This window comes from Oncorhynchus mykiss, chromosome 10 (assembly GCF_013265735.2).
Source record: "Oncorhynchus mykiss isolate Arlee chromosome 10, USDA_OmykA_1.1, whole genome shotgun sequence".
In the NCBI taxonomy this organism is placed as follows: domain Eukaryota; kingdom Metazoa; phylum Chordata; class Actinopteri; order Salmoniformes; family Salmonidae; genus Oncorhynchus; species Oncorhynchus mykiss.
The window spans coordinates 51,597,761-51,625,439 of NC_048574.1; the positions used below are offsets into that span (position 1 = coordinate 51,597,761).

A 27,679-nucleotide genomic window follows, 5' to 3' on the forward strand; every position below is an offset into this window, starting at 1 on the left:
TTTGGGGGGGGGGGGTTATTTTACCATGGTATTGGTATTTTGTATTGGTATTTTGTATATAGTTATTCCATTCAAAATGTATAACTTCACCAATTTGGCCACATTTCGGCTAGTTGTGTGGGACACCTGGGTGACTTCATGATAAATGTCATGTGGCACACTCATTTTGGAAGTTAGCATTCTGAAACTTGCCATCTTATGTTTTTCACTGAAATTGTCCCCATCATCCTATCTGAATGTTTGTTTTGTCTTATTCATTTTAAAGATATAACAATAAAAATGAAAAAACGTATGGTTTTAAAGGCCCTAACAGTTTTTGGGCACCGTTATAGTACAATTAATGTATTCTTTATTGTTGTGTTATGGAGTGGCTTTGATCGCATGCATTCCAATTTTTCAACTAGAATTGCCACTGACCTAAATGCACTATTACCTTCAACTTGGCTCAATTTACATTTCCAATTTCCCAACCTGAGGGGCATGTGCATGAGCCTTTCCTAAAAAGGGCTCTGTGTCTCAACCAATAGCCAATACAGGCTATATCTCAAGCAGGGCTACAGCAACTTCCGGAGGGGGTCAGGCTCTTGGGCTTTCTGGTGGAACCCTACTTATAGTTTTTTCAAGGAATTTTGGGGTGATTAAATATCAATCATTTAGAACTGATCAGAATAAATGTTCTGTATATTCTCAAATAAAAAAAAGACACATCTAGCTTACTTGTGAAGCAAAGGCAGCTGCACTGCGCTGTATTTGTCACGTGGCCCCCAGACCCCCAAACGACTTTCTATTTGTACTTGATCTTTCACTCCCAACTAGGAGAGGAGAATTAGGCTACTGAACTTCAAGCATTGCATTCTGTGTGTAAATAACGTGGGAAAAAGTTGTTTTTAATACAAAAGGTAGGCTAACTCATACAAAGCAAAAAGACAACCATTTCCAAATTATCTGCAGGACACAAAACCTTTTTCATCCCATAGGTGTCTGTCTGTGCCCACTTACGGTCCTCAGCATGAATAAAATGCCAACTGTGCTGCAATGATCTCTGCCACAACACGCAGGTCCTGCATGCATCGCACAGGAAGGCAGCCCCCTTGCTTGATCCTTTTTCTGGGGGTTTAAGTGGGTTTGACCATGAGGGTTTCATGACAGTGGGTTGTATAAGGGAGGAAGTAAGGAGGGAGGAAGGAATGGAAGGAGAACAGGGGATGGGGGGGGACTTTCGGGCAGTTGGTTCAGAAGAACCACAATAACTGTATACAAAAAACGTCATTATACCACCACCCAAAAGGGCACTTGGCGAGTGGGAGAGGGGCATGTGTATGAGCTGAGCACAGGTAGACTCCTTTCTGGGCATGTGCCTGCATGGACAGAAAAGGGAATGGGAGGGAGGAAGGGAGATAGGGGTAGTTGGTAGGTCAGTATCACTGATCTAGGCGGTGGGGTTGAAGGCCCCATGGAAACCGTAAGGAACGTTGACAGGCACCTCAGCTCTCCCCAGCTCCTCCCATGTCCTGGCATTCAGAACCAGGAGGAATGTCCTCTTATCCTGGATAGAGAGATAGAACCTTCCAGATTAATTTACATCAACACTCAAGAACATTAAAGATGAACCTCTATCAACACTCAAACATTCTAAATGAATCTTTAACAATGCTGTATAAGTATGGCAAGGTTGCTGCTCAGGAAATGTTCCCAAATGAACCTAATGAATGGTTGAGTGAACAGGCTTGTAGTATGAATACGATTGATGACACATTCAAGTTTTCATTGAAAATGAAAACCAACATGTTAAAATAAATAAATCACATTTTCTGTAGCCCATTAACTTACCTTTATATGGGTTAGAAATAGCAGATATGGGCACTGACAAGCCGCTAAATTGGAATGCAGTGCCTGTATAGTAACAGCCGCTCTGAACTTGACCACCGCAGCGACAAGAAGTTGCCCACATCCCTCCCGTTAATTGGGCCACTTTTGCAAATTATGTGTTTAGAGCCCTACTGATAACGTCGGCCTTTATTCCACGGATAAAGCGCAGATATTAGTAGTTGGAAATCTGCAATGGGGCTGGCTGGTAGCCTAGTGGTTAGAGTGTCATTGTAAATAAGAATTTGTTCTTAACTGGCTTGCGTAATTAAACAAAGGTTACATAGAAAATTTGCAAAAAGCAAGACAGTTGGCACAGATCTATCATTCAGGCCATGTGCTTGCATTAATGATGAAATACAATTGTCAGCTAGCCAGCCAAATTAGAACATGAGTGGCAAACATTTTTCTGCATTAACTTTTTCAGTCATAAGTGCACGACATTTGCAGTTGAAATATATAGCCAAAGCATTTTGTATTGAATAACAGTGTACATTTGAAGTCGGGAAGTTTACATACACCTTAGCAAAATACATTTAAACTCAGTTTCACAATTCCTGACATTTAATGTAAGAATTCCCTGTCTTACGTCAGTCAGAATAATCCCTTTATTTTAAGAATGTGTAATGTTAGAATAATAGAGTGACTTATTTCAGCTTTTATTTCTTTCACCACATTCCCAGTGGATCAGAATTTAACATACACTCAATTAGTATTTGGTAGCATTGCCTTTAAATTGTTTAACTTCGGTCAAACGTTTCAGATAGCCTTCCTCAAGCTTCCCACAATAACTTGGGTGAATTTTGGCCCATTCCTCCTGACAGAGCTGGTGTAACTGAGTCAGTTTTAGGCCTCCTTGCTCACACACGCTTTTTCAGTTCTGCCCACAAATGTTCTATAGGATTGAGGACAGGGCTTTGTGATGGTCACTCCAATACCTTGACTTTGTTATTCTTAAGCCATTTTTCCACAACTTTGGAAGTATGCTTGGGGACATGGTCCATTTGGAAGACCCATTTGTGACCAAGCTTTAACTTCCTGACTGATGTCTTGAGATGTTGCTTTAATATATCCATATAATTTTGCATTCTGATGATTCCATCTTTGTGAAGTGCACCAGTCCCTCCTGCATAAAATAACCCCCGCAACATGATGTTGCCATCCCTGTGCTTCACGGTTGGGATGGTGTTCTTCAGCTTGCAAGCCTCTCCCTTTTTCCTCCAAACATAACGATGGTCATTCTGGCCAAACAGTTCCATTTTTGTTTCATCAGATCAGAGGACATTTGTCCAAAAAGTATGATCTTCGTCCCCATGTGCATTTGCAAACCGTAGTCTGGCTTATTTTATGGCAGTTTTGGAGCAGTGGCTTCTTCCTTGCTGAGCGGCCTTTCAGGTTATGTTGATATAGTACATGTTTTACTGTGAATATAGGTACTTTTGCACCCATTTCCTCCAGCATCTTCACAGGGTCCTTTGTCATTGTTCTGGGATTGATTTGCACTTTTAGTACCAAAGTACTTTCATCGATAGGAGACAGAATGCGTATCCTTCCTGAGCGGTGTGATGGCTGCGCTGTCCCATGGTGTTTATAATTGCGTACTATTGTTTGTATAGGTAAACATGGTACCTTCAGGCGTTTGGAAATTGCTCCCACAGATGAACCAGTCTTGTGGAGGTCTACAATTTCTCTTCTGAGGTCTTTACTGATTTCTTTAGATTTTCCCATGATGTCAAGCAAATAGGCACTGAGTTTGAAGGTAGGCCTTGAAATACATCCACAGGTACGCCCCCAATTGACTCAAATTATGTCAATGAGTCCATCAGAAGCTTCTAAAGCCATGACGTGATTTTCTGGAATTTTCCAAGCTGTTTAAAAGGCGCAGTCAACTTCTGACCCACTGGAATTGTGATACAGTGAATTATAAGTGAAATATTCTGTCTTTGAACAATTGCTGGAAAAATAACTTATGCACAAAGTAGATGTCCTAAACGACTTAAAACCAGGGGGCACTATTTTTATTTTTGGGAAAATAACGTTCCCAAAGTAAACAGCCTTTTTCTCAGGCCCAGAATCTAGAATATGCAGATAATTGGTAGATTAGGATAGAAAACTCTAAAGTTTCCAAAACTTTCAAGATATTGTCTGAGTATAACAGAACTGATATTTCAGGCGAAAACCTGAGGAAAATCCAACCAGGAAGTGCTGCTATTCTGAAACCTCTTTTCCATTGCATGCCTATCCTCCATTTAAAGGGACATCAACCAGATTCCTTTCCCTGTGGCTTCCACATGGTGTGAACAGTCTTTAGACATAGTTTCAGGCTTTTATTTAGAAAAATGAGCGAGATTGATCAAATCGCGTCAGAGGATAGATAGGTGTCCTCAGGTTTGTGCATGCGCGAGTGCCTGGAGCAAGACCTTTTCTCTCACTCTCCTATTGAAAAGGCTACCGTCCGGTTGAAATATTATCGATTATTTATTGTAAAAACAACCTGAGGATTGATTAAAAAAAACTTTTGACATGTTTCTACGAACTTTACGGATACTATTTGGAATTTGTCTGCCCGTCGTGACCTGCACGAGCCTGTGGAATACAAAACAAAAACGCGCCAACCAAATGGAGGTTTTTGGATATAAAAATAATCTTTATCGAACATTTGTGTAACTGGGAGTCTCGTGAGTGCAAACATACTGTACGAAGATCAAAGGTAAGGGATTAATTTTATTGCTTTTCTGACCAATCTATTTTGCTGCTAGCTGTATGTAATGTTTTTTCTGCTGAGAGCCGTCCTCACATAATCGCATGGTTTGCTTTCACCGTAAATCCTTTTTGAAATGTGACACGACGAGTGAATTAACGACAAGTTAAGCTGTGTTTTGGTGTATTGCACTTGTGATTTCATGAAAACTAAAAATATTTAGTAATTTAATTTGGCGCTCTGCAATTCACCGGACGACGACGAAAATGATCCCGCTGAAGGGAACCAAGAGGTTATTAATTATGCCAACCTAAGTGTTTGTAAACTTCCGACTTCAACTGTAATTTACCTTATGATTTAGTAAGAAAATGGTAACACTTTACTTAACACCCAGCGTCATAAAAAAGGTCATAATCATGTCATAAAAGCTGACAACCTTTCATAACATGGTCATAACACTGTCATGACCAATATATTTACACCTGTTGTGACATACATTTCATTATTTTATGGTTGATATGACACCTACATAAATGTGGATTGACAATCTTATTCAAATGTGGTTTTTCCCTGCCAAGAAGTTTAGTTTTTTTCCATCATATTTTTTAAATAACACTGTCATGAAGCATTATGACCATCCTGTGTCACTTTACTTGGACTAAGAAAATGCACTTATGACACTGTCAACAAGCATATTGACCATCATAATCATGTAAGCCAGATAGGCCTATCACATACATGCCCTTATGTCAGTCATCAGTCAAAAAGAGTGTTTCTTGTCCTGATCCTGAAATCTGCTCTTGCTTTCATCACAGTCATCCGCAACAGAGCATTGGGGTAGGTGCATGTCTGACATCAATTTGTACGCAATTACAATGGTAATTAAATATGGTCAATTTCAGAAAATGTTATAGGCTATGGTGTAGTGGAATGTTTTGCCTTGTGTGGTTCGTTGTGTGGGTTTTAACACTTGTGTGTGTCATAACCAGCCATAAGATAATGCAATATATGTCACAAAAGATCTAAATATGTGTCATGACAGTGTTATGACCATATTATGATATGTCATAACTGACAACTTGTTATACCTACCTATTATACAACGGGTGGTTCTAATCCTGAATGTTGATTGATTAAAACCTCATTCAAGCCGGTGTCTATTCCACAAGTTACCACCTGCTAAATCTATGATGTCAAAATTCCTATTTTCTCAGTAATCTTATTGTGCAATCCTCTGACTCATCAACCCAGCCAGGCAAGGTATAAACTTGATCTCTACTATAAAAACTATCTGGACATTAACTTAAATTTATTTTAGACTAACATGTAGTTTTCAACAGTGGATATTTGTATAAACCTTGCTGTCCGTCTCTCCGACATTTGAAATATTGCTTCAATTTTCAAATTCAATCTCCAGCTGTCCTGCGTGTATCGTGTCAGGACAAGACAGACAGCGTTTCTCAGTCAGTCGAAATCATGATTTGGTGTTATAATTTTCAAAGAAACGTAAATTGAAAAAAGGTCAAACAAAACGAAGTGCAGCTAGTTTGCAGTCTTTCCAACTGCCGTTTGAAGTGATTGTGCTAGCTGTGTTTTTGGTTAGTTCCTCTGAAGAACAGTGTCCTGATGAGATAGCAAATTCTCTTCCAGGTTAAATCATGCCTCATTAGATCATTGTTATGGATGTATCCAAATAAATGCCACGAGAAACAAATGCAAATGCAGCTACTGTTATTATTCTGGCTGCACTGTTTGACTTGACAAGTTAGCCGTAGTTGGCTAGCTAACATGCAAGGGATAAGAATGTTGCTATCCAGTATGGACTGGGTCGCCATCCAGTATGGACTGGGTCGCCATCCAGAGAAACAAAACAAAAACAAAAAGACTGAACGACTGGGTCACGTCACTGGCTCCCGAACAGATAAAACGAGCAACCAGCCGGCTTGGGTAGCAACCCTAGATTTGTGTCGAGACTATATCTTGTGGAAGGATGAAATAGTATGAATAACTTAATCAAAATAACAGTTAATGAAAATATGTCAATCATTATTTGAATATGTTGGTAACTCCTTGTATAAACTGATAACTCCCTTGAAGATATATTGGCCTCAACTTCGTCTCGGCCTTAACACCCGTGCAAATATATCCTCCAAACACTGGCTTCTGAGGGGGCTCCCATGTGGCTAAGCGGTCTAAGGCACTGAACCTCAGTGCCAGAGGCATCACTACAGATTCTGGCCTGATTCCAGAATGTATCAGGTCAAGTTGGTTGGGGCGCACCTAGTCAGTTGTACAACTGAATGCCTTCAACTGAAATGTGTCTTCCGCATTTAACCCAACCCCTCTGAATCAGAGAGGTGTGGGGGGGGCTGCCTTAATCGTCATCCAACTCTTTGGCGCCCAGTGAACAGTGGGTTAACTGCCTTGCTCAGGGGCAGAACGACAGATTTGTACTTTGTCAGCTCGGGGATTCGATCCAGCAACCTTTTGCTTAGTGGGCCAACTCTAAGTACTAGACTTCTTGACATCACAACCAGCTGTAATTGGGAGTCCCATAGGGCGGCACACAATTGGCCAAGCATCGTCCGGGTTAGGGTTTGCCCGGGGTAGGCCGTCATTGTAAATAAGAATTTGTTCTTAACCGACTTGCCTAGTTAACTAAAAGTTCAATTAAATAAATGTAAAAAAATATAATGGGCATTTTCACTTAATTATGACATGGTTATGACGTGTTATGTATGATAAGTGTCAAGTAAGTGTTACCAAAACATTTTGGTAATAAACAGTTAGCCTGCTCTTGACATAACAAGCTCTCATTGCAAGGTTGCCATAACAAGCTCTCATGGCAAGGTTGCCATAACGTGTTTTTTAAATGACCTTTGACTGTTGTAAAGCCCTGTGGTGAATCTACTCAATAGAGTTGCTGATGCTGACATTTAGTGCTGACATTAAGAACTGCATGTTAACGCATAGTTTGAACAGTGCAGTTTTAGATTTACTTTGAGACAAAGTTCAATTAATTCATCCCTCATATTTATTTTTGTGCTTGCGGTGCTTCAGCATGAACACTTTTGCATTCTTATCCACTGCCAAAAATAGGTACAACTTAAACATGTGTCTAAGGTAAACTAAACAAGAGTTTTGTATTTAATTTCGTATTTATAGAGGATATAAAATAAATTCAGAAAGTATTCATACCTATTGACTTATTCCACATTTTGTTGTGTTACCGGCTGAATTCAACATTAAATTGATTCATCACCCCATCTACGCTCAACACCCCATAACGACCAAGTTTTTTTTTTTAAATGTTTGCAAATGTTTTAAATTAAATACGGATATATCGAATTTACATTCACACCCGAGTAAATACTTGTTAGAATCACCTTAGGCATCGATTACAGGTGTGAGTCTTTACGGGCAGGTCTCTAAGAGCTCCGCACACCTGGATTGTACATTATTTCATGCCGATTTAAGTCAAAACTATAACTAGGCCACTCAGGAACATTTAATGTCGTCTTGGTAAGCAACGCCACTGCATATTTGGCATTGTGTTTTAGGCTATGGTCCTGCTGAAAGGTGAATGTGTCTCCCAGTGTCTGTTGGAAAGCAGACTGAAGCAGGTTTTCCTCTAGGATTGTGTCTTAGCTTGGCTCTTGTATGCTCCGCCCTAATTTATGTGCTCTCTGACACCTGGAGTTGGAAGACAGCGGACAAAGCCGAATGACTAGTCATCCCGTCAAATATATTACTGCCCACTACCATCTATTCCATTTCTTTTTATCCTGAAACTACCTTGTCCTTGCCGATGACAAGCATACCCATAAGATGATGCAGCCACAACCGTGATTGAAAATATGAAGAGTGGTACTCAGTAATGTGTTGTGTTGGATTTGCCCCAAACATAGCACTCTGTATTCAGGACAGAGTTAATTTCTTTGCCACATGTTTTGCAGTTTTAGTTTAGTTTCCTATTGCAAACAGGTTGAATGTTTTGAAATAACTGTACTCTGTACAGGCTTCTTTCTTTTCACTGTCATTTTGGTTTGTATTCTGGAGTAACAATGTTGATTCATCCTCAGTTTCTTCCTATCACAGCCATTAAACTCTAACTGTTTTAAAGTCACTATTCCTTGAGCGGTTTCCTTCCTCTCTGGCAACTGTGCACTCATGACTCCCTTCTCTATTTATGCGCACCAAAATTACAATCTGCTTCTCTGAATTGCCTTGTGAAAGCCTAACACTAAGATCATTTTTTGATAATTTAGCTATATGCGATATAGTGCGATATAACGACCCATGACCTTTACCTCAGTGGGCGTGACCACCACGGACAGGATGACCCCATCGTCCTCCTCCACGGCGTCTGGCGAGGGGACGAACACAGGCTCTGAGGGGAACAAACCCTTCTGGTACCACACCTTGAGACAGAGAGAGCAGAGATGCAGACTGGTGAGGACTTAAAAAGGAAAATATGGAAAAACACCAAAAATCTTTGTAAAGTGCAAGAAAAAGAGTTGCCTATTTTCAGAGAATAACAAGTACATGACACGCATTTGATTCATCTCAATAGTCCTAACTTTCCGAACCACAATCAGAGAAAATAGTATCCTGGGGTAGGTGGGAATTGGGCTCTTTGGTCTGTGTTCAAAGTTGATGACATGTAACGATAATCACAGGCTCTAGCAGTGCAGAAATTTGAAGATCTGACTTGTTGGAAAGGTGGAATCCTATGACGGTGCCACGTTGAAAGTCACTGAGCTCTTCAGTAAGGCCATTCTACTTCCAATGTTTGTCTAAGGAGATTGCATGGCTGTGTGCTCGATTTTACACACCTGTCAGGAACGGGTGTGGCTGCAATGGCCAAATCCACTTATTTGAAGGGGTGTCCACGTTTGTATATATAGTGTACTAATAACATCACATATCCTGCAGTACATATGGATACCTATGAGGAATTCAAAGCAATCATGAAGGTAGCAATAAAGATGGTGGGGGGTCTCCACAGAGTGTAGTTTGAAATGTGAGGTCCAGGACCAAGGCAGGTGAGTTAAGTGAGTTATATAATGACACTAGTAAAATAAATGTTCTTTGTACAAGTCTATTCATTTTCCGAGAGGCTAAACACTGTCCTGAGGTTGAATTAATGTTGGTCAGTCTTAAATGTTATGCACACATGGTCCTCTGATCTCAATAAGCCAGAAAGCATAGGGGTCCCATATAATCTTATCCATTATGATATGAAAGGCAAAACTGATTCTAGATCTACACTCCTACTCGAAGACATTTCTGAATACAGGCCATGGAATTACCTGGTCTAAACCGCACAGCCTGTAGACATACAGTTGAAGTCGGAAGTTTACATACACTTAGGTTAGAGCCATTAAAACTAGTTTTTTGTTAACAAACTATAGTTTTGGCAAGCCGGTTAGGACATCTACTTTGTGCATGACACAAGTCATTTTTCTAACTGTTTAGATTATTTCACTCACTGAATCACAATTCCAGTGGGTCAAAAGTTGACTGTGCCTTTAAAAGCTTGGAAAATTCCAGAAAATTATGTCATGGCTTTAGAAGCTTTTGATAGGCTAATTGACCTAATTTTAGTCAATTGGAGGTTTACCTGTGGATGTAATTCAAGGCCTACCTTCAATCTCAGTGCCTCTTTGCTTGACATCATTGGAAATTCTAAATAAAAATCAGGGGTGGTTATACCAACTATTTTTGAACCGATGAACGCTGTTACAAGGTCCAGCAAGCCGTCCTTCTCAAGGCTGTGTAGAAGCTTGTAAAATATGTTGGAAGCATCCGATCCTGCAAATGTACCAATTTTTTTTTTTATAAATAAATAAATAAGTGTTAAATTGCAAATTTGACCTTTGCCCCAGAGAGCAATATGGCAACTGGAAAGCAACATCGCTATAAGCAAATCTTGCTTCTGAAAAGCCAAGATGTTTCGTATACATCTATCCAATAATTTCTGGTCTGGAGTTGCTTTGTCCCGGAGTGTCAATTTGATAATCAGCTTGTAAGATTATCAATATGATGAACAAATAATATTTCTGTGCCATTGATTAAGGACACTCTTGCCAGATATAAAGCTTCCCCTGCCACAGCCACAGCCTGAAAACATGCATCAAGCCATGTCAATGTTTGACCCTTTGTTCTCCCCAGACCCTAAATGTGATTGAGGAGCAAGTTAGTACTATCCAGTATGTAGATTCTAATAACTTGATTAAAGTACATGAGGTAAATTAAATATCAGCCATCACTCATTTATTTCTCTCATTAATGTACTGTGAAACTACTGAATCATAGAAGCCATTCTTGACGGTATACCTGCCGAATCTACACAATGCATGAGGCTGAAACTCTTGTCCACTGGGCGCTATGGCCTAAAGGTTGTAGGCATCCCTTCATAATTCGATAACCAATATGAGTACTAGCATTCACAGATGTTACTAGGTTGTCCAACTCTTAGTTAGTAAGGTTACAATAGGTTCCTTTGATAAACTGTACATGCCACATTTTTGCATCCGCCAGATAACTGTACTTCTTGAAATGCACATAGGTTTAGCAATGCAAGAGATTGGGAGAAACATATCTACAATGTTTTTCAGGTACTTTCCTGACAGCATGAGCATCCCGAGATCTGGTAGCCCTGGGTCGTGAGTCCACCATCAGTCCACCAAGACAGGAAGAATCCTCAGTGTGTTTGTTTACCCCTCTAACCTTCAACCTGGCATTTCTGCATTACACAACCAGAGTCGTGTTGATAACTTTATTCACTATCAAAGTATCCTTTGACACATCACATTCTTTAGCACAAGATTTCTAAACAGGTCTCAAAACCATGCCAAGACCAACAGAAGCACCATCCCCGACATTAAGTCCACCTAGTACAGGAGCAGCCATGGAAGCTGCATCATTCCTTACTGTAGTTCCACTAATCGGTTTTACAGCCCCTGCATACGATACATCATGACTGATTCTATATCTCCTAGCCTCTCTATGCACATGGCATCCACCAAATGCTGCACTGTTCTCCCCACAATTACAAATCTTACCCTTCACATTGCTCCCACATTCACCGTAATCATGTTCCCCTCCACAATTGGTACATATTTTCATTTCTTTACACTTCACATGTCCCATTCTTTGGCATTTTATAACACTGCAATGGGGATGGGAAAAATTATCTGACATTGAAACTAAGGAATCCTGTCTGTACTTTTCCAGGCAAAACCTTCTCAAACCTCAGCAGCACTGATAAGCGTTCACTTCTTTGGCCCTCTTTCCTACTGATCAACATTTTGGCCTCAATCACTCTGCCTCCCTATACATTTTCTATAATATTGTTTATGGACATAGATATTGGGATCCCAGTGATGACTCCCCTCAACCTAGCATAAGCTTTCAATCTTCTTCCCATTTGCAGAATCTTCCCTTGCAGAGCCTGGCTAACTCAAAATATGAATAATCTTCCATTTCCAATGAACCAGGCAAATTTGACTTCACCTCACTTTCTCAACTGAGATGGATAGGGTGTAAATGAGGCCCTGTGGTTTCAAATACCGTCACCACCTTCCACTCCGACACATTATTACTTTTGCTTCCCATCATGGCCCTCTTCACGCTTTTTACTATTTTTAAAATGTTTATTTAACTAGGCAAGTCAGTTAACCTGTTATGGCTGCAATCCCGATATCGGGATCGATATGACAACTACCAGTGAAAATAGAGGGTGCCAAATTCAAACCACAGAAATCTCATAATTACAATTCCTAAAACATACGTGTTTTATATCATTTTAAAGATATCCTTGTTGTTAATCCCAAAGTGTCCGATTTCAAATAGGCTTTTCAGCGAAAGCACTACAAAAGACTGTTAGGTCTCCACCAAACCACTATAAGCACAGTCATTTTCCAGCAAAATATAGCATTCACAAAAAACAGAAATAAAGATAAAAATAATCACTAACCTTGAATTATCTTCATCAGATGACACTCATAGGACTTCATGTTACACAATACATGCAAGTTTTGTTTGATAAAGTTCATATTTATATGAAAAATCTGAGTTTACATTGGCATAATTTGTTCAGTAGTTCCAAAACATCCGGTGATTTTGCAGAGCCACATCAATTTACAGAAATAGTCATGTTGATGAAAATACAAGTTATACCTCTCCTTAATGCAACCGGTGTCAGATTTAAAAAAAACTTTACGGTAAAAGAAACGCATGCAATAATCTGAGACGGCGCTCAAAAGTAAGAACAACACAGCCACAAAGATGGCGTCAAAAACAAGAAATTACATGATAAATATTCCCTTACCTTTGATGATCTACATCAGAAAGCACTCCAGGAATCCCAGGTCCACAATAAATGTTTGTTTTGTTCGAAAATGTCCGTTATTTATGTCCAAATACCTTCTTTTGTTAGCGCGTTTGGTATACATATCCAAACGCTATCTGGTCAGCGTTATATCGGACAAAAAGTGATATTATGAATGAAATTCATTCTAGGTGCTTCCAACTTTGTGGAAATAGTTTAGGGAATACCCTTGTAGAAAGCATGACAATGCCCCCATGCACAAAGTTTTTTTTTTCTTCCCGAGATCGGTGTGGAAGAACTTGACTGGCCTGCACAGAGCCCTGACCTCAACCCCATCGAACACCTTTGGAATTAATTGGAACTCCGACTGCGAGCCACACCTCTTTGCCCAACATCCGTGCCCGACTTCACTAAGGCTCTTGTGGCTGAATGGAAGTCCCCGCAGCAATGTGGAAAGCCTTCACAGAAGAGAGAGACTTGTAGCAGCAAAGTGCGGGATCAACTCTGTATTAATGTCCACGGTTTTGGAATGAGATGTTCAACAAGCAGGTATCTAGATCGATCTCTTTATGTCATGTAGTGTATTTATGACCGGAAGGGACTTTCGTTGCAGGTTAGGAGCGCATTTTCACTAACCCTAACCTAATTATCCTGCTACGTTAATTCTCCATACCTGCTTTGTAAGTTCTCCTAACCTGCTACGGAAAAGTCACTTTGTGTTGTAACGGTATCGAAGTTGCTTGAAAAGTGTTTCTCATGCGTTACTTTACTTTTGCTTACAGTGGAATTACAATAAACATGTTATTTTTTTATTTTGAAATTGGCTCCATAGTTAGCTGGCTAAAGAACAACACATAGGTGCACAGAAACAGGTGTTACTTTGTCAGAAATTTGCAGGAAATAAGAATCACTAATGCATTCTTTTCGTGAATTATGAGAAACTAGCGCAATTTAATTACTTTTCTAACACTTCAATATACTTAACTTTCTTTGTTCTGTAATTAGGCTCAGCCAATGATTTCGATATGTTCTCTCTGACCTAATGTTCAGTTCTCAAGTGAACCATCTCAACTGAACTCCATATATAGGTCAGATGTCTCTTAGCTTATCGGTCCTTGTGGGCGCAAAAAAGGGCTATGGTTTAACTCTATAGATTGCCACCTAAATGAACACTAGTGCTTGAGTTGAGTACACATATACAGTGCATTAGGAAAGTATTCAGACCCTTTGAATTTTTCCACATTTTGTTACGTTACAGCCTTGTTCTAAAATTGATTGAACATTATACATACAATACTCCATAATGACAAAGCGAAAACAGGTTTATAGAAATACCTTACTTACATAAGTATTCAGACCCTTTGCTATGAGACTTGAAATTTAGCTCAGGTGCCTCCTGTTTCCATTGATAGTTCTTGAGATGTTTCTACAACTTCATTAGAGTCCCATTGTGGTAAATTAAATTGATTGACATGATTTAGAAAGGCAAACTGTCTACATGAGTTCTCACAGTTGACAGTGCATGTCAGAGCAAAAACCAAGCCAAGGAATTATTTTTGCTTTGTCATAGTAACAAAATGTGGAAAGAGTGAACGGGTCTGAATACTTTCTGAATGCACTGTATATCAGGGACAAAGGGTTAAGAAACACTGATATAGACTGTATAGAAGATTGGAGTGTCTCTTCATGTCAGTAGATATGTTTATTTATTATACTGTGTGAATGGGTACAGTAACCAACTCAAGTTACTGTACATAATAGTTTAAGTGGCAAGTTGCCTTGACTTAGTCTCTCGTGACAGATTTAACAATTGCGTGTGAGATTTGGTTCTGGGTTCTGAGATTATCCTTGCCATGACTTGGGTACAGCAAATCTCTATGTGTGTATGATAACAGTTAAGCGCTCTGTGACAGAGTAGCATCAAGAGAGAAGCACACATAAGCAATTCCCTTAAAGCTGCGGGCGAGGGAGGCCGCACAGTATCCAAGACTGCTGATATTTCTTCTGTGTGGCAGACAGAAGCGCGAGATTGAACTTCACTCAAATTTTTAGAGCAGGAGTCTCCAAGGCATTCGTAATCGATGCCCAAACATTTCTTTAAAAACCCAACGATAAATCCTTGTGTTCCTATTTTTTTTGTCTAGGGCTGTTGGCAGTAGGTGCAGCCGATGTAGCTGTCCTGCATGCCGGGTAGGCTAACTGTTGTCATTATGAACCGTTTTCAGGTGTCTGAAGGTACAAGCTGCCTTCCCGCCTACCGCTGGCCAAACGGATGGATCAGATTACTGTGTCGGCAGTAACGTAGCAGGCATTAAAGAGAGCTACAGCAAAGTTGATACTGTGAGATTTCAGAACGTTTAAAACCATGACTAGAGAGCGACTCAAAGAATACAGCAATGAGGTGCTGTTTTTATGAGTGAGTTCATGTTTAAGTTCTTACTCAGCACAGTCAACACTTTCCTATTCGACACTTTTATAAGCCATAAAATTTGCCTTTAAAAGCACTTCAGCAGGCACTTCAGTAGTAATGAATGAGTATCTATAGGCTTGTGTTATTGTTATTAGCTGACAATGTACAAAATCTGTCGTTCTGGCCCTGGACAAAGCAGTTAACCCACTGTTCCCCGGGTGCCGATGACGTGAATGTCAATTATGGCAACGCCCCGCACCTCACTGATTCAGAGGTCGGGTCAAATAGACACATTTCAGTTGAATGCAATTCAGTTTTGCAACTAAGTATCACCCTTTCCCTTCCCTTATTAGCGGCTTGGGTCTTTTTTAATATAGAGGAATATTTAACTTTCTCTGTTCATAGAAGTAACAAGCCCGTTGGGAAGTTGCAGCAATGAGACGATCGAAAAAGGGGGTAAAATACACAGAAAATAAACAAATAATTGGGCAGTGTTGTATTTTGAGACAGCTAATTCAAGCCTAAGTAGCCAATAGGCAGAGGGTAGCATAATTTGCCTCAATCTCTATTAATGGTATGAGAATATTATAATATGTAAAGTGGTTTATTGCATCAAACACCACAACAACATTTTCAGTCACTTCCTTGTCTGAAGGACAAGTGGACAAACAGGTTAAGTCAAGCCCTGCATGTCTTTTTTAATCTCATGGTATGTAGGCCTACATTGTACACCACACATTGGCTGCTACTGTAGGCTGAATGATAGAATAGCTATTTCCATGTTAAAATATTATGGGATGTATTTTCTCCATTGATCATTTTGATGGCAGACCACACTGGTAGGTCTATTGTATGATCAAATAGCCACAGGCAGCCTATTTGGCCACTGTTAAAACTGTGGGTACAGCCTGTGTTCACAGTAAACACACGGTAGAAGACTTTTCACAAAGTTCAAGTTCACGCTCAGCAGACCTGAAATTTGCTCAGTACCCCACAAGGGAGGGAACATTGCACACTGCTCAAGAATATTGTTACAAAACTCACCTCGACTTTCTTTCCCTCCAGGTCAATCTTGAGGATTGAGTCTCCCACCAGGTGCCTGAAGCCACAGCCGTAGAAGTAGCGATAGGGCCGTGTGTTGAACTTGCTGTAGTTGATCTGAGGGAACTCCAGGCCTCCGTACTCATAAAGGTCCTCTCCATGGAGAGCCTCAAACTGGCACACCACCTGACCAGAACACAAAGAGACCAAACCGATTAATGGCTGAACAAGAGTTGATAAGTGGAGTTGCAATTCAACCGCTCAGACAGAAGACGTATGTGGCAGGGTCTACAGACAATCACGGATTACAAAAGGGAAAACCAGCCACGTCACGGACACCTTCGCCATTGACACAGAAAGCTCCCGAGGACTGTGGGCTCTCATACTCTGTGGCCGAAAGGAGTAAGACATTTAAGCGTTAACCCTCACAAGGCTGCTGGCCCAGACGGCATCCCGAGCTGCATCCTCAGAGCATGTGAGCTGGCTCAATTTCTCCCTATCCCAGTCTGCTGTCCCCACTTGCTTCAAGATATCCACCATTGTTCCTGTACCCAAGAAAGCAAAGGTAACTGAACTAGGTGGTGAAGGTAGGAAACAACACCTCCACTTCACTGATCCTCAACACAGGGGCCCCACAAGGGTGCGTGCTCACTCCCCTCCTATACTCCCTGTTCACCCTTGACTGCGTGGCCACACACGCCTCCAACTCAATCATCAAGTTTGCAGACGACACAACAGTAGTATGCCGGATTACCAACAATGACGAGACAGACTACAGGTGGAGGTGAGGGCCCTGGTGGAGAGGTGCCAGGAAAATAACCTCTCCCTCAACATCAACAAAACAAAAAGGAGCTGATCGTGGACTTCAGGAAAAAGCATAGGGAGCACTCCCCTACCCACATTGACAGGACGGCAGTGTAGAAGTTGGAAAGCTTCAAGTTCCTCGGGGTACACATCACTGACGATCTGAAATGGTCCACCCACACAGACAGTGTGGGGAAGGAGGCGCAACAGTGCCTCTTCAACCTCAGGAGACTGAAGAAATTTGTCTTGTCCCTTAAGACCCTAACAAACTTTTACAGATGCACAATTGAGAGCATCCGGTCAGGCTGCATCACCGCCTGGTACGGCAACTGCACCACCCACAATCGCAGGGTTCTCCAGAGGGTGGTGCGGTCTGCCCAATGCACCCGATGTCACAGGAAGGCCAAAAAGATCATCAAGGACATCAACCACCTGAGCCACGGGATGTTCACCATCATCCAGAAGGCGAGGTCAGTACAGGTGCATCAAAGCTGGGACCAAGAGACTGAAAAACAGCTTCCATCTCAGACTGTTAAATAGCCATCCCTAGCCAGCTACCATCTCAATCCCACACCTTAGAGGCTGCTGCCTTATAGACAGTGGTCACTTTAATAAATTGACCACTAGCCACTACGATTATATTTACATACAGTATGTTCATATGAAATGAGTAAAGCAGTATGTTAGTCAATGCCACTACAACATTGCACGTCTTAATATTTATACATTTCATAATTCTATTATTTTACATTTAGATGTGTATTGCTGTGAATTGTTGGAGCTAGGAACAAGCATTTTGGTACACCCGCAATAACAAGTACTAAATATGTGTAGATGACCAATACAATCTGATTTGAAAAGGTAAAAGCCTGCAATTTAATTCCCTTCAATGATTTAAAGAAAGCTGACACTTTCTCCACACAAGCACCCTTCAGTGATTGATTGACTTTTTACGGTTCCCACAGAAGTGTAATGGTACCTGCCAAAATAAAGGAAAACACTTGAGTAAATGAGGGATACAAAGAATTTTTAAAGCAGGTGCATCCACATAAGTGTTCCTGAATGAATTAAGCAATTATCATCATCATCATCATCATCATATTTAGGGTCATGTAAAAAAAATGCCCAGTTGCCCGTTATTTTATTCACAATGGATAGAAGAGAGTACAAGCACACAATAATACGATTATTGTGAATAGTCAGATGAAACTGTTCACATGCTTTGCAAGAAGAACGATTTCACTAATAATTCTGTTTACATGGACACCTCAAATCAGGTTACCTGGTGGTACTGATAAATGCAGAAAATTGCTAATCAAAATAAATATTCTACCACAGTGAACATGAAGCATATTTATATATTTAAGCATATATACTGTATATTAATACTTGTGTAGGTCAAATACTGTATGTTATAAATACGTATATAGTTGTTACGGATACAAGTATCCTGTGTGTGTGTATCCTGTGTGTGTGTTTCTTTTCTCTCCTTCTCCCCTCACAGGTGAAAATCATCACTCCCCAATCCAATCAACAATCAGAAGACAATCCTCCTGATTCCTACCCTATCACAGTTCCTTTCCCTTGGTTTAAAAACCCCATCAGTTGTTTGCTCTAGAGCTCAATCTCTTTGTAAATGCCATGTCTGTAGGTCTCTGTGTTTCACTCTCTCTTTGTGTCTTAACCTCTCTTTTGTTTGAGCACCTCCATAGCACTTTGTCATCCCCTGTGAGTATTGTTTTTGGTTATGGTGTTTGTGTTTGATTGCTGGTGGGAAAAGGGGAAACCAAGACAAGTCGCCCATGGGCATACACTAGTTAGAACTGGGCGGACCACCCACTGTATTTTTGGTTAGTTAGCTGTTGTTAAAGTAGGCTAGTCTAGCTTAGGGGTGTTTTTGAATACTTGTTTCTTTCCTTGGGTCCAGCTCAGCCCCTTTTCCTGCTCCCCCCATTACCGTGTGTTTATAAATAAACCTTGAGTTTGACGGTAGATTTCAGTTGTCCTGGTTATTTCGTTCACACTTTTGCTTTGTCACAATTATAATTTGCATGAGTTATGTTACGGGTCTCATTACCATCCCCCCCTAGACTGTCGGGCCAAAAGGGATTCGTAACAATAGTACTTGGAATAAGTCCAAACACACAACTAATATTGGGAACAGCCATCATGTTGCAAAAAACGGTTGTCAACAACCAGACTTGGCAGGGGTTAGGTTCCAGAGCATTTAGATAGGTTGCACTACATTCACCACAGTACGATAACACGTGCACTAGAACTCTAAACAATTATTTTGTTGTCAAATGTGAGAATATCGAAAACATATGAAAAGACAGTTAAGTACAGTAACACCTTCTAACCCAACCCATTCAAAGGACACATGACTGTCCATGTGATTCCAGACAGGGCAGATCAGGCTTGCAATGAATAACTTCAATCAGACCCCCTTTCACCCGTAGATGGGGAAGGAAAGAACTAGCTGGGATTAACAACTGATGTCCTGGTGTAAATCAGGGGAGAAGATTGTATTGTGCTCTCCAAAATTCACAAAAGGAATATGCTTTGTCTCAGACCTTTTTCCCGCTGAAACGCGTTCAAAAGCGAACACTGCAACAATATTTTGAATGTAGAATGTGTGGAATGGTCAGAGGCGATCTAAATTACACTAGTCATTTTGTGATGTCATTAAAAATGTTATAGGATATTGTAACTTGGAAAGTGTACCTAATACATATAAAGTTTCCACACTGAGTTGTGCATGTAATATGAAAAATGATGGAAGTGTTAAGAGAGAGGGATGTGATTTGAGAAGCTATAAGAGATAATTGTTTTACATAGCACAGTGCGTAATCACCTCCTCGGAGTGAGGTCAGGGGCGTGCCAGCTTGCCCGGAACCACCCCTTTCGAGCAAAATATAAAAATGTGTTAAGAACAAACACAGAAGAACATAAAAGCTTGAAGCGGCAGCTACAGGTTTAAAATGGTTTGAACGGTGAGTCTCAACACGAGGTGGAGACGATACAATCACCTGTATGGCTGATTAGCTGTTCTAGGTAAGGTTTCTTCGAAAGCGTAGGATCCATCCTTTTACTCTGCTCAAATCATTCTATTATGCTACTCTTATCACCCCAATACTCTCAACCATCAATACGGCTGGAATCTTCAAGAGCGAATGGAAAGAAAATGAACTCAGTAGTTCGATTCAGGACTACACGACAAGTCAGTCACCGGATACCGGACGACTACGAAGGACAACAGTAGAACACTTGTTGGAACCATGTCGGACAATCCGAGCCTTACAAGCGTGCAGCGAAAAGGCCCAACCCCCATTAGAAAGGCTGCCCTGGTTCACCGAGAGACCGCCGGCAAACCCAGGCATTTCCTGTGAATACATTCATGATTTCTTTCTCAAAGTGAGCGGCGGTTCGTGTGCAAACTATATGGTTGCTGTAGGTAAGAGTAGTTTCTGAATGTACCAATGTTAGGTGTCTCTGGCCCTCTCTCCCCCCTCCAACTCTTCTTTGTAATTGATGTTGTCATTCCGCTAGGGACCTGTTTTCAGTGTATTAACTGGTGCAGAGTGTGTATGTTTATCCTGTGTTCCCATTTAATTAGCTAGTAAATAAATTATTAAACTAATTTGTGTAATACTGAAACATTAGTATGGTTTGTGTTTTTGCAAATGCAAGGAGGTTACAAATATATGTGATAGGTAAAGGCCTTTTAGTTTAATTCGGGAGAATTACCGCTCCGGTGGTGCACCAGATCCTAATGAGTTAATTGTTACATGATTAATTTATTCCGGTAACAATTAAACATAGTAAGTTAATAATAGATAAAGACTTCAGATTAATATTAGTCAAGTCACAACAATACACATATATAGGTTTTAGAGAGGTGTGGTGGGCTGCCATACTCTACACCCGGGAGCTGTTGTTGTGGGGGGTTAAGTGCCTTGCTCAAGATTACAACGGCAGGCAATGGCATCTAGGATTTGATACCAGCAACTGCCGGATTCCAACTCACTTTGTCAGATTTTTCCCGTTGGACAAGGATTCAAACTTGGAATCCCCCGGTTGCTGGCTTCCCAGAATAGCCATATCTTTTTCACACACATACGATAGATCAGTTTACAGAAACATGCATAGTTCTAACACAATTAACTTTTACTAACAACACATACAGTATAGATAACAGAATCGTGCACATTTCCAGCATACCTTATCTTTAGCTGTTTTGAAAGAAGTGGCAGAGCTGGTGGGACGTGTGTTGAGGTTCACACCTGTCGGTGTGTCGTTGGTCACATTGAGGGGCAGAACAAAGCGCCGGGGAAAAGCTTTGTACATGGTGTTGTAGACCTGAGGAACAAATAGAGTGGATGTGAACATCAAATCAAATTCTTATTTGTCACATGAGCCGACTACAACCTTACTATGTAATGCTTACTTACAAGCCCTTAACCAACAATGCAATTTTAAGACGATAAGAGCTGAGAACATATTTAATAAATCAACTAAAAGTTCAAAAGTAACAAAATAATGATAAAGACGCCATCATATTTACATACTGTAAGTTTACTCAGTACTTTGTTGAAGCACCTATGGCAGCGATAACAGCCTCAAATCTTCTTGGGTATGACGTTCAAGCTTGGCACACCTGTATTTGGGGAGTTTCTCCCATTCTTCTCTGCAGATCCTCTCAAGCTCTGTCAGGTTGGATAGAGAGAGTCGTAACAGAACTAATTTCGTGTCCCTCCAGAGATGTTTGATCGGGTTCAAGTCCGCGCTCTGGCTGGGCCACTCAAGGACATTAAGAGACTTGTCCCGAAGGGCACTCCTGCGTTGACTTGGCTTAGGGTTGTTGTCCTGTTGGATGGTGAGCCTTCACCACAGTCTGAGGTCCTGCATGCTCTGGAGCAAGTTATCAAGGATCTGTACTTGGCTCTGTACTTTGCTCCAGAAAGATGAATCTTTCACTCGATCCTGACTAGTCTCCAAGTCCTTGCCACTGGAACACATCCCCACAGCATGATGCTGCTGCCACCATGCTTCACCATAGAGATGGTGACTCTTAGCATTCAGGACAAAGACTAATCTTTGTTTCATCAGACCAGATCATTTAGTTTCCTATGGTCTGAGAGTCTGTAGGTGCCTTTTGGCAAAATCCAAGCAGGCTGTCATGTGCCTTTCACTGAGGAGTGGCTTCTGCCTTGCCACTAACAAAGACGAGATTGGTGGAGTGCTGCAGAGATGTTTTTCCTACTGGAAGGTTCTCCCATCTCCACAGAGGAAAATGGGAGCTCTTTCAGAGTCACCATCGTGTTCTTGGTCACCTCGCTTACCAAGGCGCTTCTCCCCTGATTGCTCAGTTTGGCAGGGCGGCCAGCTCTAGGAAGAGTCTTGGTGATTCCAAACTTCCTTCATTTAAGAATGATGGAGGTCACCGTGTTCTTCAATGCTGCAGAAGTTTTGTACCCTTCCCAAGGTCGGTGCCTCAACACAATCCTGTCTTGCAGCACTGTGGACAACTCTTTCGACCTCATGGCTTGGTTTTTGCTCTGACATGCACTGTCAACTGTGGGACCTTACACCTTACAGGTGTGTGCCTTTCAAAATCATGTCCAATCAATTTAATTTGGCACAGGTGGACTCCAATCAAGTTGTAGAAACATGGATTATTAATGGAATGATCAGCTCAATTTCGAGTCCCCTAGCAAATGGTCTGAATTCTTATGTAAAATCATGTATTTTATCTTAGTTGAATAGATTTTCAAAAATGTCAAAGAACCTGTTTTCACTTTGTCATTATGGGGTATTGTCTGTAGATTGATGAGGAAATAATTGTATTTAATCTATTTTAGAATAAGGCTGTAACAAAATGTGGAAAAATTCAGGGGTCTGAATTCTTTCCGAATGCACTGTACATGTAGGTAGGGGTAAAGTTACTATGCAATGATTCAGGGGTCAATGCAAGTAGTCCGGATAGCCATTTGATTAATTGATCAGCAGTCTTATGGCTTGGGGGTAGAAGGTGTTAAGGAGCCTTTTGGACCTGGAGACCCAGTACGTCTTGCCATGCATTAGCACAGAGAACAGTCTATGACTTGGGCGGCTGAAGACTGAAGGCCTTTCAAAGCACTTCATGGCTACAGACTATGGGGTGCTAGTCATTTAAGCAGGTTACCTTGGCGTTGTTGGGCACAGGGACTATGGTGGTCAGCTTGAAGCATGTGCAGTACATAGGTATTACAGATTTGGTTGGGGAGAGGTGGAAAATATCAGTAAAGACACTTGCCAGTTGGTCCGTGCATGCTCCGAGTACACGTCCTGGTAATCCGTCTGGCCCTCGGCCTTGTGAATGTTGACCTGTTTAAAAGGTCTTACTCATATCAGCTATAAAGAGCGTGATCACACAGTGATACGGAACAGCTGGTGCTCTAATATATGCTTCAGTTAAATGCTTGCCTCAAAGCGAACATAAAAGGCATTTAACTCATCTGGTAGGCTCGCTTCACTGTGCAGCTCTAGCAGCATCCCAATGTAATAGCATAAATGGTATTTTATTAGGATCCCCATTAGATGTTGCGAAAGCAGCAGCTACTATTCCAGGAGTCCACAGAAAATATGAAACATGACATCATACACAACATTAATAGACAAGAATAGATCAAGGACAAAACGATATAAAACATTTTAAAAGGCACACGTAGACTATAAATCAATTCACAAACTATCTAGGTCAAATAGGGGAGAGGTATTGTGCAGTGAGGTGTTTGATTTTTTAAACCAGGTATGTTCATTTGAGCAATATGAGATGGAAAGGAGTTCCATTCCTTTAATAATGCTCTATATAGTACAGTTCACTTTCTTGAATTGTTCAGGATTTGGGGACTGTGAAAAGACGCCTGGTGGTATGTCTGGCGGGGTAATTGTGTTTGTCAGAGAGGTGTTTCTTATAAAAAGAAGAAGTGACAGTCAGTTTCTCCTCAACTCTTAGCCAAGAGAGACTGGCATGCATAGTATTTATATCAGTCCTCTGATTACAATGAAGAGCAAGACGTGCCAATCGGTCCTGGGCCAACTGCAGCTTAACCAGGTTTTTCCTTGAAGCACAACCACACGACTGGACAATAATCAAGATAAGACAAAACTAGAGCCTGTAGGACTTGCTTTTTGGAGTGTGGTGTCAAAAAAGCAGAGCATATCTTAATTGCAGACAAACCTCTCCCCATCTTTACAACTATTGAATCTACAGTTGAAGTCAAAGTTTACAAACTTTCGCCAAATGCATTTAAACTCAGTTTTTCACAATTCCTGACATTTAATCCTAGTAACAATTCCCTATCCTAGGTAATTTAGGATCACCACTTTATTTTAAGAATGTGAAATGTAAGAACAGTAGATCATTATTTATTTCAGCTTTCATCACATTCCCAGTGGGTCAAAAATGTACATACACTCAATTAGTATTTGGTATTTGGCTAACTTGACAAAATATGCATTGCTTTTCTTTCATTATTTGATTTTTATGCATGAGTACGATGGCTAACTGTTCATTATTGGCATTTCCTGCCTAAGTTTGCCCACTTTGCCAATGAAGTAATCATTAAAATGTAACATCTGCTTCCAACTCACTCTCAAACACATAGATCCCCTGGACACAGCTCACTTTCCAACCCATTTTCCAGCTCACACTCAAACACAGATCCCCTGAACGCAGCTCCCCCCCAGATCCCAATCACCTAAATTCTGATCACCTGTTCACACACACGTCATTATCACACACTATTTAGTTCAGTTCTTTGCACCCCATCATTGTGAGGTATTGTTTGTTTTGTGACACTTCTATTCGAGCTCTGTTTTTGCATGTTATCAATAATTGGAAGAAGCGATTTCATAAATCCATCAAGTGCCACACCTGGGTGCTCCTTATTAATCATGTCAGAACAACAAATGTTATTTTCCTCATCTACATGATCTTATACACTATTTTTGGCCCAGCTTTTGGAACTTTGGCTTTCCTGGAAATAGACACTATATTTCTATATTGTGACCACTGCATCCAATGGTGTACGGATACAGCTTTAGAACAAAGTTCTACAGTATTAGTAAAATGTGCTAAATACATGTGGATCATCTTGTTCTTGTAGTGTTTGTTAACACCCTGGTAGGTTGATTAATAACCAAAACCAGATTACAGGCTATGGTTACAGTGAGAAGTTTCCTCTTGAGTGGACAGCTTGATGAAAACCAGTCAATATTCAGGTCCCCAAGAAAGTAGACCTCTGTTTACATCATATATATATATATATAAATAATTGTATTGCTACCACACACACAATGATTGAGGAGATTGCATTGCTGTGTGCTCGATTTTATACACTTGTCAGCAACCAGTGTGGCTGAAATAGCAAAATCCATTCATTTGAAGGGGTGTCCACATAATATTATGTGGTTGCTGACAAGTGTATAAAATTGAGCACACAGCAATGCAATCTCCACAATCATTTGTAGTAGACTGGCCTTACTGAAGAGCTCAGACTTTCAACATGGCACTGTCATTGGATGCCACCTTTCCATCAAGTCAGTTCGTCAAATTTCTGCCCTGCTAGAGCTGCTCTGGGCAACTATAAGTGCTGTTATTGTATTCATATCGCTTGACTTAGTACAACAAAATGTAGACTACAGCCTGAATTCAAAATGTATTAGATTACTTGTCTCTCACCCATCTACACTTTATGAAAACATGTTTAAGGACATGTTAAATACAATCAGCTGACATGTTAAATACGGAAATCTAATTTACATAAGTATTTACACCCGAGTCAATACTTTGTAGAAGCACCTTTGGCAGTCATTGAAGCTATGAGTCTTTCTGGGTAAGTTGCTAAGAGCTTTCCTCAAATAACTTTTTTCTAAATTATTCAAGCTCTGTCAAATTGGTTGTTGATCAGTGCTAGAAAACCATTTTCCGGTCTTCCCATAGATTTTAAAGCAGAATTCATTCGTAACTGTAACTCAGCCACTCAGGAACACCCACTGTCTTCTTGGTAAGCAACTCCAGTGTAGATTTAGCCTTTTTTTAGGTTATTGTCCTGTTGAAAGGTGAATTCCTCTCCCAGTGTCTGGTGGAAAGCACACTGAACTAGGTTCTCTATGATTTTGCCTGTGCTTAGCGTCATTCCATGTATTTTTTTCCTGAAATACTCCCCAGTCCTCAACAGTTACAAGCATGCCCATTACAGGATGTAGCCACCACTTACAAATATGGGAGTGGTACTCAGTAAAGTGTTGCATTGGATTTGCCCCGCACATAACACTTTGTATTATTGCCAAAAAAGTGAATTGCTTTGCCACATTTTTTGCTGTATTACGTTAGTACCTTGTCGCAAACAGGATGCATGTTTTGGACTATTTGTTATTCTTTACAGACTTCCTTTTATTAACTCAATTAGGTTAGTGTTGTGGAGTAACTACAACGTTGTTCATCCCTCCTCAGTTTTCATCTATTAATTATTAAAGCCATTAAACTCTGTAACTGTTTTAAAGTCATCATTGGCCTCACAATGAAATCCCGGAGCAATTCTGTTCTTTTCCAGCAACTGAGTTAGGAAGGACGCCTGTATCTTTGTAGCGACTTGTTGTGTTGATACACCAAAGTGTAATTAATGACTTCACTATGTTCAAAGGGATAGTCAATGTCTGCTTTTGTTACCTACTAATAGTTGCCCTTATTTGAAAGATGTTGCAAAACCTCCCTGGTCTCTGTGTTCGAAATGCACTGCTCGACTTTGGGACTTACAGAGATGAGGTAGTCATTAAAAATCATGTTAAACACTACTGTTGCACAGAGTTCATACATTTTATTATGTGACCTGTTAAGCAGATTGACTCCTGGACTTATTTAAGCTTGCCATAACAAAGAGGTTGAATTCTTATTGACTCAACATTTCAGCTTTTCATTTTTAATTAATTTGTAAAAAAAAGAATAAAAAAAAAAAATCATAAAAAAAGAATTCCACTTTGACATGAGGTATTGTGTGTAGGCCAGTGACAAAACATTTGAATGTAATCCACTTTAAATTCAGGCTGTAACACAACAAAATGTGGAAAAGGCACTGTATTTCTATGCTGACCTGATCGAGAGCCTTCCCTGACTTGCGTAGGTTCTGGATGAGGTAGTTGTTAAGGGCCACCCCATTGTCAGAGCAACACATGTCCAGCATTAGGAAGCCGTCCTCCTCATAAGCATTGATCTGGTGGAACACTGACAGAGCCTTGGTGTGGAACTTTACAGAGTTGGTCTAGAGGAGACAGAGGAGAGAGGGACAAACAGCTAGTGAAGTAAAAGTTACTTCAAATGAGGCCTAATTAGACAAAGTAAAAATGAAGTACACGAAACGAGATGAATCATTCATTTTTAGATACTAAATTAGATACTAAGACTTTCAAACAAGATCATTCCAAGAGACTACGTTTTTATATATACACGTTTTTGTCTTAGGCTTCAGGGCTTCTGTAA

General features: G+C 40.5%; 1 protein-coding gene across 1 annotated transcript in view; it reads right to left on the reverse strand.

Annotated features, from left to right (window-relative positions):
• Positions 1-866: 866 nt before the first annotated feature.
• The window catches only part of LOC110534240 (beta,beta-carotene 9',10'-oxygenase), a 58,361-nt gene continuing 31,548 nt past the window's right edge, over positions 867-27,679 (reverse strand). The window contains 6 exon segments of the mRNA XM_021618975.2: positions 867-1,453; positions 1,456-1,546; positions 8,878-8,988; positions 16,357-16,539; positions 21,379-21,516; positions 27,294-27,461. Of these exon segments, the coding sequence (XP_021474650.2) occupies positions 1,422-1,453; positions 1,456-1,546; positions 8,878-8,988; positions 16,357-16,539; positions 21,379-21,516; positions 27,294-27,461 (723 nt within the window). The 3' untranslated portion in view covers positions 867-1,421.